General features: G+C 35.7%; 1 protein-coding gene across 3 annotated transcripts in view; it reads left to right on the top strand.

Moving 5' to 3' along the window:
- The window catches only part of LOC117239104, a 281294-nt gene that overhangs the window by 209086 nt on the left and 55445 nt on the right, over nucleotides 1-16763 (top strand). For all 3 annotated transcript variants that reach the window (XR_004494354.1, XM_033504416.1, XM_033504425.1), the window contains exons 4-5: nucleotides 10816-10938; nucleotides 13840-14028. Coding sequence is in view for 2 of the 3 variants with exons in the window: in XM_033504416.1 (XP_033360307.1) it covers nucleotides 10816-10938; nucleotides 13840-14028 (312 nt within the window). In the remaining variant the exon portion in view is untranslated. The remainder of the gene's footprint in view (nucleotides 1-10815; nucleotides 10939-13839; nucleotides 14029-16763) is intronic.

The following is a 16763-nucleotide window of genomic DNA, read 5'->3' as shown; positions in this document are numbered from 1 at the left end:
TTCAAACTTTTTTTCGTATCACACGTAAGATATTTTTTGAAAATAAATGAAACAACTAAAAACGACAGTATCACATTTGTTTTAACTTTAACGCGTCCAGCTGTCGTGAATACGAGACCAAACCAGGAATAACGTCTCCTGGGGACATAATTTTAAACCGTCAGGCAGAAATTTTCTGCCCTTCTATAGGGCAATATTTTATAATCTACAGTAGGACGAATCTGATCATCGATACGTCGAAAACATTCGCTGCCATTTCGTTTACAGCGAAAATACGATCATGAAGTAAAGATAGAGTGTAAAAGATTTTATGATATTAAGATTTTACCAAAACCGAAGATAATTCGAAACTTTGAATTTTTATGTTAACCTCTTTATATTGGATATTTAAAAATTGCGGAAATTAAATACTGCGATATTAAAATGCGAAATCTTTGCTATTTATCACATGCCGGTGTTTCTTCGAATTTCACGAAAGAATTTCAGACTTTTTCAATTCTGGTTTTCTGAGATGCTTCTAGGAAAGGAATACCGTGAAAGTTTCCATTTTTTCGGAGGGCAATAAACGTGGTCGCAAAATTTGTATCTTTCATTGTCTTTTTTTTTTTATTATGAATTATTGTTTTTATGTGAATGAGGGAGGCAAGAAAGTGGTTGTACAAAAATGACTTCTAAGAGCAAATGCAAATTGAGTTACTCTTCGGAAGTAAAATATTCAGTAGATAAAGTTACGTGAATTATTCGTAATAAGACTCGAAATTCCTAACTGCTCTGTACAGTGTTGAAATTACATGATATACCATTATGCAGACGACTCGTACGTTTCACATTGTTTCATAATCCGGAGAATATAATTGGACGTGAGAAGTAGCGTGCAGAGGTCACTTCTCCATTTAGAAACGGTATGATGTGCGATTAATTAATTCAATTAGCTTAAGCCGCGACACAAGCGTCAAGATAGAGGTCCGTTGCCGAAGATATACCAAAATGGCTTTACAAATTTCTTATACGTTACCTGGTATTAAATATTGTTTAAACATTTTCATTCAGATAGTTATGTTATGTATATTGTTATTTGAGGGTGTAAATAAAAAACATCAGAAATAAGTTATTCGTTATTTGCACAAGGCTGAATATATTATTTAAAATAACGAAATTAATTATTATTCATAAACACAATTTTATTTTGTGCTCGTTATTTCTTATTTACTGATCGTCAAGCAAAAATTATTTCTACGCAAATATAACATTTCAATCAGAGAGATTACTGCAGATTGCAATTTGTAATTTTCACATTCCGGCAACTTGTTCGAAAAGCGAATAAATTTAAAAGCAAGTGTGAACTGCGATGTCTATTGAAAAATTAGCATATAAATTTCACAAATTTTACATTACACAAAATAAAATAGATGAGGCAAAACTTAAGACTATTTATTTATATATTATCTGTCCTCCAATTAAATTCATAGAAAAAATAAAATTTCATTTGCGATAAGGAAAATGGAAATAAATTATATTTGGCATTGTGCAAATATTTAAATATGAAATCTAATTCCTATTCTCTATTAAAATATTATTTATCATTTAATAGATAAATACAATTTTGTCCAATATTAACGTTACCGTGTTATCGCGACAAATTATCATCAAATTACTTCATTTCTGAAACAAAATTTCTGAAATGGAAGATTAATTGAATAATATTTTTTAGCTGGTTATTTATAAAAAAGCCGTACGATTTTTTCACGATCATTTCACATTTACACTTACACATAATATCGTATAGAAATAATAAGTAAGCAGTATAAAATTAATTATTAAAATTTTGTATCATATATTCCACAAGAGATATAATACAAAAAGATAAAAATTTTATATTAATTAGCGCTTAATTAATTATTATTGTGGTATCGATATTTTGGATAGTCTCCGCTGCTCGTTAACGTATTTTGATGTTAGTCGACCAAGAGGTTTAACCGCAATACAAGTAGATAATAACCAATGGGACTGTAATTAAATCCAGTAAGCGGATTTGTAGACGGTATATCAATAAATGCAGAATGGCCATAGTAAGTCATTACACGATTGTTAATAGTAGAATGCTTGAATCGTTTTACGAGCTATATACGTACGATTGTTTATGAAATGCGAAATGTAGTATACCTGTACATCGAATTCGATACTGTTCTTACAAATTTTATTATATACCTGTATGTTATCTCAATATTTATTTCTATTATCCTTTTTCGCTTTATTGAAGATGCAAAGGCTATACGTATAAACACGAATGACAATATGATTTATAAGGATTTGTTATTGCTTCGCATTTCATTTTGTATTTAAGTATATCTTAGTGGTAAAACACATTCTGGACACTTTCCCCATTTTATAACAATTTCCCCAATTGAACATAATATATCTTATCAACGTATAAATTAATATAAATGAACATCATCACGAAGCTTTAAAATTAACTGTCTAAAGTCGCGTAATTTTTTTTCCTTTCTTTTCTTTAAATAGACAGAGTATTCAATCCTCACAGAGAATTTCTAGCAATTATGATGTTTTATTTCAGTTTAAATTGTATCTTCGTTTGATCTAGAATTCTATGTTAGTTGAGTCTGTCGCGTAGATCCAATGTATTTTAATGTCTTCTTAGTTTTCGAAGATGATCTGATTTGTTAAGAAGCTGGGTGATTAGAGGATTGGAACTGAAATTTCTTCTTTGATTATTGTTATTTCTAAATTCCTATGCGCGCTTTCGTTCATTACGTATCAACAGGCATCGCCTGTTGTGCTAAGTCGACTGCAAATGTTTGTGCATTTTTTTGATAATTTAAGACTCTAAAAATCTACAGGATGCATATAATATACAAAAATATATACATGACATTCAATAAACAAAACAAATTTCTATTTAGATTTCATTCCTCCAATTATGATGATGAAAATATAAAATTGCACAAACCTGCACAGTGTATAATAAATAAGCCCTAGCGTCTCAGACTAAAATCGTCGAAGGGTCTCTCAACGTTAGTGATGCTGACTCTGTCCCACGGTCGAATCCTACAAGTCCATTTTAGTATGACACTCTACGTGTAAGATAAACTTAGACTTATACGTTTACCTACGAGTCAATAGAACCGCTGCATTCTTCCTTTAAATCGAAAGAAAAATCACGATCATCTACTATGAAAGTGAAAGAGAAAAGGTAAAAAGATGAGAAAGAGGAATGCTATAGCCTACAACTCACTCTCTACCCAAAACAAGACATCAATCCCCAATTTCATATGCCTTTCCCGACACACGTTCGACGGCTGGATGAAACGACCCGAAATTCCCTCACGATCCAGCCACTACGTGCATCGTCGTTAATTAACCATCGAAACGATCGACGAGGCTCGCTAATCCCGCGAAAGAAAATGACGCCCCGATCGGTCGTTTATGTAGGGAGATCATGAGATTCTCGTTTCGCGGAGGGGAAAACAGGAAATGAATAAAACATAGGATATTAGTCGACGATCAATTCGTTGGTAGATTATACCGTTTCCAGCCATTTCCACGGCGTAATGGCGTCGGAACGACGCGAAGCTATTGGAATGTTAGCGTTGTAAGAGCGGCATTCGCGGTGGCCCGTTAGCAGGCATTAGTATCGCGGCATCGGATGCTAATCGATGAAAACAACGCGAACGACAGGGGAGGTTGGCCGTGGCAGCGGTGGAAACGGCGCTGTTTAACTTTCCCGATTGCCTAATAATTTAACGCTGGGCAGCGGGCGAATGCGATGCAATTTGCTCGACACACTGAATGAAATTAACAGTAGTCGCAGTTGAGCAAATCGGCTCGCGTACGAACGTTCCGTTCTGTAATGACGCGGACTTGGCTGCGATTGTATTATACGCGAGTGTATGCGTGTGTGTGTGTGTGTGTTGTTCGCGCAACGAACAGTCGATTCGATGCGGCTAGCGTTAACAATCGAATCCCACGATCGATTAACGCTTTTCATCGCGAAGAAGCTCGCGTAAACGTATCGTTGGCCGATTGAATGGAACATCGTTGTTCTCTTTGGGCCGTGAAGGTGCATGTTAAAGTGATTTTCAGTGAAAGTGATAGATATTGCATTGTGTGACTTTCAAATAATTTTTCTGTGAATGGTTTCAGATTTTTTGCAGGTTTTTGAAAGCTTCCCTTGAGCGTTTTTTTATTAGAGCGAGTCAAACGTATTTCCATTTGTTGCCAATCAAATTTGTTAGAAATATCTTTCGGGTAAATTGAAAACAAATTCCAAATAATTCAAATACCGTAGGCCTGATTTATGGACCACCCAGTATACCTGCGTGCAACACGTTCCAATCGAGCTGAAAGTTACGCGCGTTCAACGATATACGAGATCATACTTCTAACAAACATCTAATTTGACTTATAGTTTCTAAGAGATACGCGTAATGCATCTGCTGAACAATTGATAATATTCTAGCGTTATTTATCGAACAATTTATTTATTATAAATTCGCGCTATTTTTTGACAGGAAATACGTCGGACAGAAGAAAGCAGATAATATAACGAGAATTTGGTGATATTTGTTAAGATCGCGGTGTGTACCAAAGCTATAGTTATTGCTGACGATATTCCATGAGAGTGATAAGGCTTTGGTCCCGTCATAGAAACTACGATATTGACATTGAAGATGAATCGCCGTATTTTCGCCCTATTCTCAACGATACGGTGATACCGTCTTTTCAGCTTTAGCTCGGATGCACTTTATATTTCGACTTTCCTTTATGCTTGGATCAGAGCAGACGCGTCGTATGTCACCCTGCTTTGTCCTTAAACTGGCAGCCCCTTCAGTATAATACGAGCAAAATTGAATGAACGAAATTAAAATGTAGTTTATCTTGGAGAATATGCAACTATTTTTCCTGTCTATGTAATTACATAAGTATACTTTGAAGGAGGTTTTATCATAACCGATTCCCTTGATCTTCAGAGAAATTGAAAAAAATTAGAACGTATAAGGAACGTATCAAAATCTTTGACAAGTAGCCTAAATGGAATTTACTGAAAAATAAATTTTCTATGATGTTCATATTAGAAATGGCAGACAAATTTTAATATGCTCTGCTAGAAAGAAAGTGTACTTGGTTATCTTATCTTTTTCGTATAAAGACGTTGGATACTTTAATACGAATTTTAACGTCGTTGAAATCATAAATTCACGAGTGAGATCAATCTAAAATATTCGATACATATTTTTTGAAATAATTTTTCGTTAAATGCGTAACATACGTTTCGTCGTTTTATGGATTTTATGCATGACGTAATAAATAATAATATTTATACTGTATAGTAGGTCATCTTATTGTATGTATAAGTATACAAATTATCTTTGTATATAACAAACATTAAACATTAAAAATTCTGAATCTATTCATCTTGAACGAAAACGTGTTACATATTCGCTTACGAATTTGATGAGCTGGTCCAGTCGTTAATTGTAATTCTAAAACAAGCTGGTTAATGTTTATGAGATGGATGCAGCAATTCACGATCGCCTAACGTAAAATCAGAGTCTGCGATCTATCTAATTTATTTACAAAATTTATGAGGTTCGAAACTTAAACCCTGCTAGACTTTTAAGTGGGGTAGTTCCGGAGTCCATAATACCCCATAGAAAGTCAACGAGCCCCAAGCGAATCCTCGTTGGTCGAATCGCAATCGCAGTGAAATATATATAGTCTTGCTGAAAACTCCATTCACGTTCCAAGTTTGAGAGTTCTATTTGATGGGAAATATATTTCAGATTTTTGTCAATTTCCGTTTAGATCGATAGATATTTTTACATACGATATTGACTAATCGTACACTTTAATAATGATTTAGTTTCTCTTCGATTTGATTTATTCTTATTTGTACTTACTTCTTTCTTTTAACAAAAAAAAAACTGTTTTGTTCTTTGATTTATTCTCTTTTACTTAGTTTCGATTAAAGTCTGGAAATGTATGTAAAAATTGTAAGACGTTTATTGAAGCGGTGCTTAAGTCACGATCTCACTAAATATCGAGATTTACTAACGTAATTGATAAATAATAAGTTTCAATAATCTTGCGTAATATCTCGTAATTTCTATACGTATTTGGTCGTCCAGAAAGTGTCTTTCTTTTACAGACACGTCTTTTACAACGATGTATCTTTATACAAACATGAAACCTAATCTGTCGAACGTTGTGATCTTTATTTTAATAGAACAAAATGTGTCATACGTAATTCGATAAAATAATATAAAACGGAAAATGTTGTGCATCCATTATTTCCTTATAAAACGAAAGAAACTTTTTGGACGACCTACTATTATTAAATTCGTTTTAAACGACCTATCGTGTCGTATGGCATACGAAGAACAGTAATATATTAAGAAAAATTTTCTACTTCTACTTAAATACTTTCGTGTCAGACGCTGCAGGTATAATTGAGATACTCAAAGAGAAATATCATTTGGGAAAAAGCTTGGATGTTAAAAATCTTGTGAAGGAAGAAAGTCCATAACGAACCTCATTTTACATTCGCTTTATTCTGATGTTCGAGGACTACTAATGCGACATCGTACATCAGAGTAATTTTCATACAGTCTGTTCTTTTAATGCAGAAAGTGGCTGTACTTCGTCATCGGTTAAATATTATTTCATAAAGGTACAGGAGAAATCGGTTGAAAGTGAAATACGAAAGAACATTCTCCAACTCGAATTGGACATATTTTCGATTCATTTACGATTCTATAATTCGAATTAACTGAGAAACATCGTCGTCATAATGGCAGCCTAATTAATAATCGAACGATCTAACGCAAACATTCGCGTTTTTTCCCAAAGTGCTTTCAGCACGTCGCGTTGCGTTGCGTCGCGTCGCACAAAGCCATTATCGAGCAAAGCGTTGTAAAAACTTCGATAGAGTCGGCTGGATCGATTGCTCGCACGAACGACGAATAATTGACGCGCCAAGTTAAACAGAGGGAGGTTTAGAAACGCCGAAAGTACGATTGCTGGCACGCGAGCATTTGTTTCATGTTCGTGACGAAAGTATTTAATTAGCCTTCAATGGAAACTAATGTAATCTTGGCGAATAAATGCGATAAAAATTCGAACGTAAAGTTGTTTCATCAAAAACTTTTCGTTCTTGAAATTTAAATAGCATTGTCATACAAGTAAGAAATATTCGGTTATTTCGATACGAGTTCATGACTCGTGTAATCTTGCTATAAGAAGAGAAAAATGCAGGAGAAATTAACCCCATGTCGAACTGATCTTTTTTCTTTCACTTTTAGGACGCGAATCACACTGTTTTTGCTTTTGAAATTTAAACTTTTGAAATTTAGTTTAATGCAAGATAATTTTCAATTACGAATTAATGCGACGATCTAATGAAATTACGAACAATTTCAGAGAAGGACTCGTCAATTGTGAATCGGTTGAGGCGAAGCATCAAATTAGTATTTTCGTAAGTGCAACAGCGGATACAAGTTGCGTATAATAATTATCGGAGAAATTGGACAGTTAGACTATAGAATTGGCTAGATAATTAGTAAAAAATAAATATCGCTATAACCGATGAAACGGTTGAACTAGAAATTTTCTTTGAAAAATTGTCAGTTGATAGAGATGAAGCGAAATTGACTAGATTAACTGGCTTTTAACTTTCAAATATTTCTCTCACACTGTCCATCGACGAAATAATATTTACAAATTTATTCGATCATGTTCTTCAGTGTGACATTTAAACTGTTCTTCCAAATGACATCGAGCGATAGATTTTTATTGGAGAAGTAAATTTGAAAACATTACGCATAGTATAAGATGTACAAGAAACATATAAATCGTTGCAACAATTACGAAAATTCGGTTCTCATTCGCCATACTTATTCCATGTTACAAACATCTCTGAACTCTAGAATTTGACAAATGAAAGTTTCAGCAAACGAACGACTAACGTACTTTGCACCTTTAGTAATCATTCGCTGAGAATTGCTCTTCGCGACAAATAAATTCGTTCCGTCGAAGGGTATATCGCGCAAGATTTGTAGACGAACGTTCGTCCCTTTTTAATCACGATGAAACACGCCGCGCTCTACCATCTTCTTCTTCTTCTACTTCTTCTTCTTCTTCTTCTTCTTCTCTGCCCCCGCTCCTTCTTCTTATCCTATGAAACGATTCGAATCTGACCGAACGGAAGAGCGAAAGGGCAAGATAAAAGCGAAAAGAATTTCAACTATTAAATTATAGAAAATTACGCTTCCCTGGACGTCGCGATGTCGGACCCTGCTTTTTCTTCCAGTCGTTTCTCTCGCGCCAATCCTTTAACCCTCCGTTTCTCCTTTTATTACCTTTGATTCCGGACCAACTCCACCCCTTCCCGCAGGGGGTTATAATTGCGAACGGGGACCAAAGCGATCGTTACCCCCTTCCTATCCCCCCTCCAGCCCTCCATTCCTTCGACGACCGCTTTGTTATGATCGGTCCAAGTTATAGCTCCCTTCGTCGGCGCGTTTCTCGATCGGGAATAACTGACCACCGCGTATTTTTCGTTTTATCTTCACCTGCCGACGCTCGTCGGAGGCTAAATTTATTTTCTTGTTGCTTCCATTCGATCGTAATTTTAACTGGTACCATTAAGTGGCAGTTATCGTGCTGCTCTGATTTATACTTGGAAATTAGTTTTTCTTTTCTTTCTTTTTTTTTTCAAATGACGCTATTAGCTTCTTAATGAATTCTTAATGAACGTACAGGACTCGTTTCTTTGGCAAAGTGAATTTAATTCGTCGAAGGGTTCAGATTGGGCCCACTGATCGCAACTGGATATTTGTAAAGTTAGATATACTTGGATGAAAGTTAACTGATCACTCTAGACAGTGTTATTCGGCGTTGAGTGATAACAGGAAGAGATTAGTTATTTTTTGTTGTAATAAAACGAAGCAATATTTTTCCAGTCGCTGCTCCTTCTCCAATCTTCTCTATTTTGTCATATTGTCATGCACGATACACACAGAGAAGTCTCGTTTACGTATTCTTTGGATGTTCATCTTTTTCGAAAGTTTAATATGAAGAGGCGAAAAGTACAAGTAGTGAGATATTAATGAGACAGTTGATCAAACCTTCGGTCGATTAAATATTAGGTTGTTCGAAAAGTTTCTTTCCTTTTATAAGGAAATAATAATAATACGAACATAATAATAGAAATATAACGAAATGGATCGTATCATACCTAATTCATTGAAATAATATAAAACAGGAATTGTTGTTCATCTATTGTCACCTTATGAAAGAAACTTTTCGGACAACCTAATAGTTGACGAAACGTAAATACGTGCACGATGTTACATTATCAAAATGTTTCTTATAATTTTAACATTGAACTTTGAACATCCATCAATCCTTTCGTGTTATCCGAGTTTTGGATCATTCTAATGCTGTACCCCTAACTCTATCATTACGATATTATATTACAATTATTATGCTACGAAAGGATGATAAAGTAACAGAAAAATAATCGTAGAATTCATAAATCAGAGTATACATGATTTACCGATTCCTTCTGGATCGTGCGCGTGCTTCTTCGACAATTTGACATTTTTTCAACTGGTTAGAATTTTCATTTTGCAATCTCGTTCTCTCTGAAATCCAAACTTTCATAATAACGAAATGTAGTGTAGCAGCAATCGATCAACAGTATCATCGGGCTGCTTGTTAAAACAACCCAGTCATCGGTGATTGGGATATCAAAGCAATTATTCAAATCGCGCGTTAATATCAACGTTGGCCCCTAATATTCTCGTTAATATTAACGCGTCGAACTAATTATAGCGGGCCACGTCGTGGCGATCAATTCATTTTGCCTAATCGCGTTAGATCGACAGAAACATTATACGAAATGAGTCGGAACCAGACGCAAGACAGACGTTGAATATCAAAATGCAAGTTCGTGTAATTAGTCGATCCGCGGCGTGCTCCCGCTTTGCGTTTCACTCGAATTCGTTCTTTATTGTTCAATCGCGTGTGTCGCTCGACTAATGATTCGTTGCAATTCGGCTAATTAGTTCGAATTTCCTGTCAACGTGGATAGAACAGTTACAATTTACGATGCGTAATCGCATCGCATACTTCGATAGATGACGAAGCAACTTTTCTAAACTGTCTCTTTCTGATCGTTAGACTGCGGTCCCTTACGCATTTTTATATTTTCATGAACGTAAATAAAGAAAGAGAATCTAAATGTCCTTTAGTCGTGAAACTTCGCTTTCCAAGAAAATCTTTCATTTTACGTACAATTTATCCGCGAAAATAACTCAGGATCGCGAAATATCGAACGTATACGGTGGATAAGAAAAACGTGGCAAAAATTATACAATAAATTTTAAAGCCAACACGAAAGTCTTCGATGAAAATTTATTTACAGTGCTTCGTATTAATATTCCGATATTTCGAGAATTTTCAATGTGATTTATCTCGTTCTTTCTTTGTTAGCAAAAGTACGTATATTAAATAAATAGAACATATGTTGTATGGTTAATTCTTAAGTATATTTCTCTATATTCAACAACGATATTTGTTTCAATTTATTTAAAAAACAGTCAGCTAGTTAACTATTATAGACAAACGCGTACAACAATAGCGTGTGGCACATGACAATGTCCGGATATTAATAGGAATCGCTGTATTTACATCAGAATTTCACCGCAACGCTCGTTTATTTCTATCCGAAACTTTTTCAATTTTCATTTTCTCGTCAACGATGTTTTCAACGATGAATATTTTCTTCATTCCCAGAGCACACCTGCAAGGACTTCCGATGCACCCAGAACGAATTTTGCATCGAGACGGACCTCCTTTGTGACGGCGTGAATCATTGCGGCGATGGCTCCGATGAGGCTACCTCCACCCTCTGTGCCAGTAAGTTCTAATTACCAGCGATTCATTCTAGAGACCCTCCCCAGCCCGGCGGCAGACTGCGGCTCTTTCATATTTCAAATGAAATACGCCACCGGCAAATTGATTTGTAATCGAACCGCGATCGGGCGCGGCGACGAGGAAACGCCGAATTCTTCCCCGAAATGCTCAAATTAAATTTCCACCGGTGTCTTTCTTAAGATTGTAACGATCGGCGACGCCACAATGGCATCTTGTGATTTTCAGCGATTATTCGCGTTTTGGAAACTCTTCGCAGAATTATTAGCTCCCGGTGCAAGTTGTTCAAGTTACAGAAATTGCCGGTCGTTACAATGTTATTCGGATTCGTAAACTCGAATTTTCCATGCACATAATATTAGGTTCTCCTTTTACTTTCAAATGAAATCTAAGAACACGGCAGTGTAGTTTTCAGGTAGAAGCTTGTACAGAGTGTATATTGCTATCGCGAAAATTATTCGTAGAATCATAATGTTCTCAAGCTCTACTAGTATTTATAATAGGACAAATACATTTGTTTTGTCGTAGACAAGTTTAATGATCACGAGCTTGCACGTTAGATGGAACTACGAATAAGATGATATCACGTTGAAGGTTTTCTTAATTGCAATTGATTCCTGGTCTGAACGATCGTCGTAGTAATATCCACAATAAACTGATAATTTGTTGTGGTTGCGTACTACGGGAATTTCAAAGAAAAACAAAATATAGGAAAACGATAAAACAGCGAATTGTCCAGGTCAGCGTTCGCCTTTTCACGGCAAGCATTTTAATCAATTTCTGTTCCCGTCAATCGACGGCATTTCATTCCTTTTGCGTGGCAAATCTATTTTAACATGAACCCTATCGATTATGGTTCACGTTTCAGACGATTGATTGAAACAGCCTCGTGTTAATCCTACAGTCGAGTGGTAGTTTATTCGAAAGTATTAAAGGAATTTAATACGCAAGTTAATTATTTTATGTTGATTAAGTATTATAACAGCAATTGTTGTATATTGTACAATTCGTATTATTTTCAGAGGAAAATTCCATGTTCGATTATTATTATTAGTTTGCTCTTTCGAATCATTTTTTATTTGGCGAAAAAAATCGATTCTTCTTTGACATATTCAATCTTTTTCTTATATTACAAAAATTCCATCTATTCGAATATTTCGTTACGGAGCGTAGAACGTCAGTGTGGTTTCACGTGAAATTTCCTTTTCTTTTTTTTTATCGTTTTCGCGATGGTAATAGCATGTCGCCCGATCCCTAATGATAAAAAGTATACAGTACACGCTATCGATCTCTCAATTCAACGAAACTGCGTGTACTTTTCGTTGTCAGAGGGCGGTTTCTCTGCCGCCTGTTCTCTTGAACACATTGTACAACGCCCAAGGGAATTAATTCTCTTCCGTTGTCAGTTGACTTGGCACCTGGCAGCAAGATGAACTGCCATTGCTGTTTTAATCGGGAAAAGGGAACATCTCCGCGCGTAAATGGCTATTTTGATGGTGAACTTGATGTTTGAAAATTAAAAGAATGAGAAATTGAAATATTCATCTGTAGATACGTTACAAACTATACACTGCACAGTTTCGTCTTTTATCACTTGTTCGCTAAGATACCTGGGCTTACGGATTTTTATTGTAACAATGGTAAATAACAATAAGAAAGATCGAAGATAGATTTTGTCAAGTTAAAAATTGTATTACGTTAAAAGTAAAAATATAAAGCAATTTGATACGATATATGTAGATTATTATTCAAAATTTTCTTTTTAATATCATCTTACAGAGCAGCAATTGAATGGAAGATGAAGTTACACTAAGGAGAAAATATATCGTCAGCAATTGCACGAAATAAATTGTGTTTTTACTCAATTAGGTGAATGCTACATACTTTTTGCAGAAATTACGTATTTTAACATAATCTATTATGTTACTGATTATTTTTCACACATTTTCATTTTTCTGTACAGAGCTTAGATATATATGTTTATAGACCATTTAGAATTATTATATGAAACATAGAGAATTATCACAAAATTAATTGCTGTAAGACCAATATTATTTATAAATAAAAACGATACGGTAATCTATCTTTAATTCACCATTGTATACAGGGTGTCCTAAAATCTTGGGGACAAACTTTAGGAGCGTGTACTCATGAAAACAAGCAAAAAAGTCTTAACAAACACGGCTCGAAGAACCATTTGTTTCGGATTTACGTTTCCTACTTCAAGTCTCTAAGACAATATTTAAACACAAGGTTTCCCTGAACGTGGATTGGACGTGCTTGGCCTGTGACATGGCAGCCTCGTTCACCCGATTTAAATCCCTTGTACTTCCATCTGTGGACACTTAAAAACCTGGCGTATAACAATCCAGTTGTTTTGTCAAATTAGTCGATACAACGCATCGAAAACTGCTGTCAAGAAGTAAAAGAAATTCCAGGCATTTTATTACTTTTTTATTATATTATTATTGATATCGTTGGAATATGTGTTACGTTCTGAAAAAACGTATCCAAGTGTGTGCGTTGAAATGCGTGCGTGTATTGAAAAATAAACAAACATTCATTTCAACATTTTCCGAAATTCATTTTCATTCATTCATTTATGTTTTATCTTTTCTCAAACGACAACCATATCTCTGCATCCACTAAAGTTTCACACTCGAGATTCGGCATATAAATTTCTCATTAAAAATAAACAAACACGTGTTTGAGCGTTTTTCGAAATTCAGCATCTGAACGGTGCTCAAACAGAGGACAATAAACATAAATTCGAACACTATGCGGGCGAAGCCATGAACGGTCAGCTGGTTAGAAACAAATCTGTCAGTAGATTATGTTGTGCAGTTTCGTAGTAAACAACATCGGTTTCTCTTTTCTGTATTTCAGACTCCGAGGCATCGACGATCCTGGGCATGCAGACGATCTGGTTCGTGGTCGCGCTCGTTTTTCTGATCCTGAGCGTGGCAGGCCTGGTCACAGTGGCGGTCCTCTGCTTCTGCAGGCAACGCGCCGCAACCCCGAGGCATCCCCATAACGCGCACAACGCCCAGACTCATCCTCCAGTCAGCTTCCCATGTGAGTCACAAAAAGCACACTCGTTCGCGTCTCCACGCGGCCCATTCTCCTTCTTGTGTCGTTGCTTGGTCGTTGCTTGGTCGTTGCTCGATGTGCATTCGCCCTTCCGTTCGACCATCAGGCAGTCCGCTGGATTATTCACCCTCTCCCCTTTCATTCTCAGTTTTTCGTCCCTTCGACAATGAAATTCTCTGCGTTTCACGAGTCGTACGGGAAAGTCGTCGAGAAGAGAGGTTGGGCAAGCTCCAAAACGATTTTCCTCGATCCTCTAAACTACAAGAGAATTGAAAACGCAGGTGGCGGAGGCCAGGCTTTCGTGTATTTTCTTTTTTCGAGGTTTTTCGTTCCAGTTCGTTTGCGTTTGTTAGAGAAGCAAGGAAATCGCGAGTTGCTGGTGGGTAAATCGAGATGCCTTTTATCTAAGGAATTGCAGATCGCGCGGAGAAAATTGAGTAAGGTGAACTCAGCGAAAACGTAGATAGAGAATACGAGACTTGATATTTGATTTGATTTTTAAAGGGAACAAGTAGCGAATGTACAACTTAAGAAGATAAATTGTTTTCAGTTGGTTTTTAGTTTTCTTCTCGTTGAAATTAAACTACGTGGTTACTCTATGATTTAGCAAACGGTTGTGTTTGTTTTGTTCCCGCTGGGTAACCATTTTTATACCTTTCACGTTGTTCCTGCTGTTTTGAAGGATCTACAAAGAATCAGATTTGATAAATTGCCTGGTAGTTGGGAGTCGTGTGAAAGAAAAGCCATACATTACTCCTCGACAAAACTACCACGACATTTCTTAACCATCTATTACGCTATACTTATAGCTTGCAAATTGCATACTAATGTCTCTATGTTTTTTAAACGTAATTTTATTTCCTTTCCATTGTGCCATTATGCCTCGTACATTGTTAGCCCATCATCCTAGCTCCGCTCGATTCACGTAAGTACCATTGTTAATTTTCAAAGTTTAGATCAAAGTAGGAAACTGATAACTGCGAGAAGAAATCTTTTCCTCTAAGTCGAGAAAATTTTGTTTATGGATGTGCAAATTTTTCGGAGAAAATCTGTTGAATTTTCTCGAACGAACTTGAACTTTGACAGACTTTTTGATATTTGCAAAAATACACCAGTTCTTCTTTTACCAAATTTCCCCGCGGAAGAACAATCAAGGAACCAGATTTTTATTTCATTGCGGCGTACCATTCTAGTTTTATTTTTTATAATAATTGGAAGTAGGAGGGAGAATGGAGCCACGTTCTGGGGTATTAATTTAATCCCTGACCGGTTGAGCGAGATTACGTTTAATTAGCTTCTAAGACATGCCTTGAGACGGGTCGAGCCAATAAATGAAGGATGCACGGCCGCGTTTGTAGCTCGTAAACTGTGTATAATTCGACACGGTGAACGTGATACAGAAATAGCATGCACAGTTTTAATGGTGCATCCCGTATTAATTCATCAAAGGGGCGACTAATTAGTTTGGCGCAAGATTAATTTATCAGGCACGAGGAGCTAAACTCGATGAAAGGTCACGCATGAAAGCTGTTCGTAATTCACGTGGAATATTTAATTTTTTCGATGAAAGGACTAAATTGAAAGGATCAAGGGAACCTATTATACATTTTGTTTCGGTAATTTATCTTGGGTGTGATTTCAAAATAAAATTACCTTCGAATTTAAAGTTATTATTAATTTACCATGTATTTGACGTTGAGCGAATGAAAAATACTCTTTAACATTGATAATAAATAATAATATTTAATATTAAAGAATAAAGAGACTGTCGATCATTTTTACATATATATTTTAATCTTCTGTTATTTATTCGATCAAGTTTCATTAATCGAATTTCTTTCACAGTATTATCGAAGAAACGAGAGTGTACAAATAATAATGGAGACAAAATGAAAAGCGATACTTTGAAATTGATTTCCATAAATCAAATGTTCATCGTAGAATACACACAATGCTCGTCGTCATTAACGAGCCAAGTGAAATATTTGTCTCTATGTTTTTTCTTATTTCTATGCCTGTCACCGCGCTATAGTTTCAATTTTACCTATATGAATTTTATCTACGGTATTCTCTGACTTGGAAAGTGGCGTTTGAGATCTGAAAATCACCATCACGAATGATAAGAAACTAAATCTCTTCGAAACGTCAAACATAAATCGAGCGATATATTTCTAATTGAAACGTCGAATCGTCTTAAACTGGTCTAATTACATCAAGGAAGTTAATCAATTTGCGCTTCTGAGAATTACATGGTCCCTTAGATCCCGTATAAGTTTGGTTGGTAGTTTCAGTTACATTTCCTTGTCTCTCCTAATTGTTTATTACCCGACTCCGCTTCTGCAGTCGTAGTATGCTTTAGAATTTAGTGCAACGGAGTTGGTAATGCAGTGCAGAAATTGGTGCACCTGAGGCTACACTACACAGCATTTAATAATAGGTTTCCTTGAGTTGAGAATACAGAACCGTCGTACGTATTAGATTAGGTTCTCGCGTTGTGTTTCATTGTTACTTCGAGAAAGTGCTTCATTTTCACTGATAGGAACATCGCGATGGATTATTTTTTAGTTAACATCGACTATACTATTTTCCACGTTCGTCTACACTTGCGTGCAATTTGCTGTTTGAAGCAGACACCTGACGTATGATTTATATTTCTTTATTCTACGGAAATATTATATTCGAAAGATTCGAATTTGTAGTTTAAAACAAATAAAACAAAT

Source organism: Bombus vosnesenskii, unplaced genomic scaffold (assembly GCF_011952255.1).
Source record: "Bombus vosnesenskii isolate JDL3184/JDL3185 unplaced genomic scaffold, Bvos_JDL3184-5_v1.1 scf7180000013264, whole genome shotgun sequence".
NCBI lineage: Eukaryota > Metazoa > Arthropoda > Insecta > Hymenoptera > Apidae > Bombus > Bombus vosnesenskii.
The sequence above is the reverse complement of the archived record's forward strand: the minus strand, read 5'-3'. Positions and strand labels throughout refer to the sequence as shown.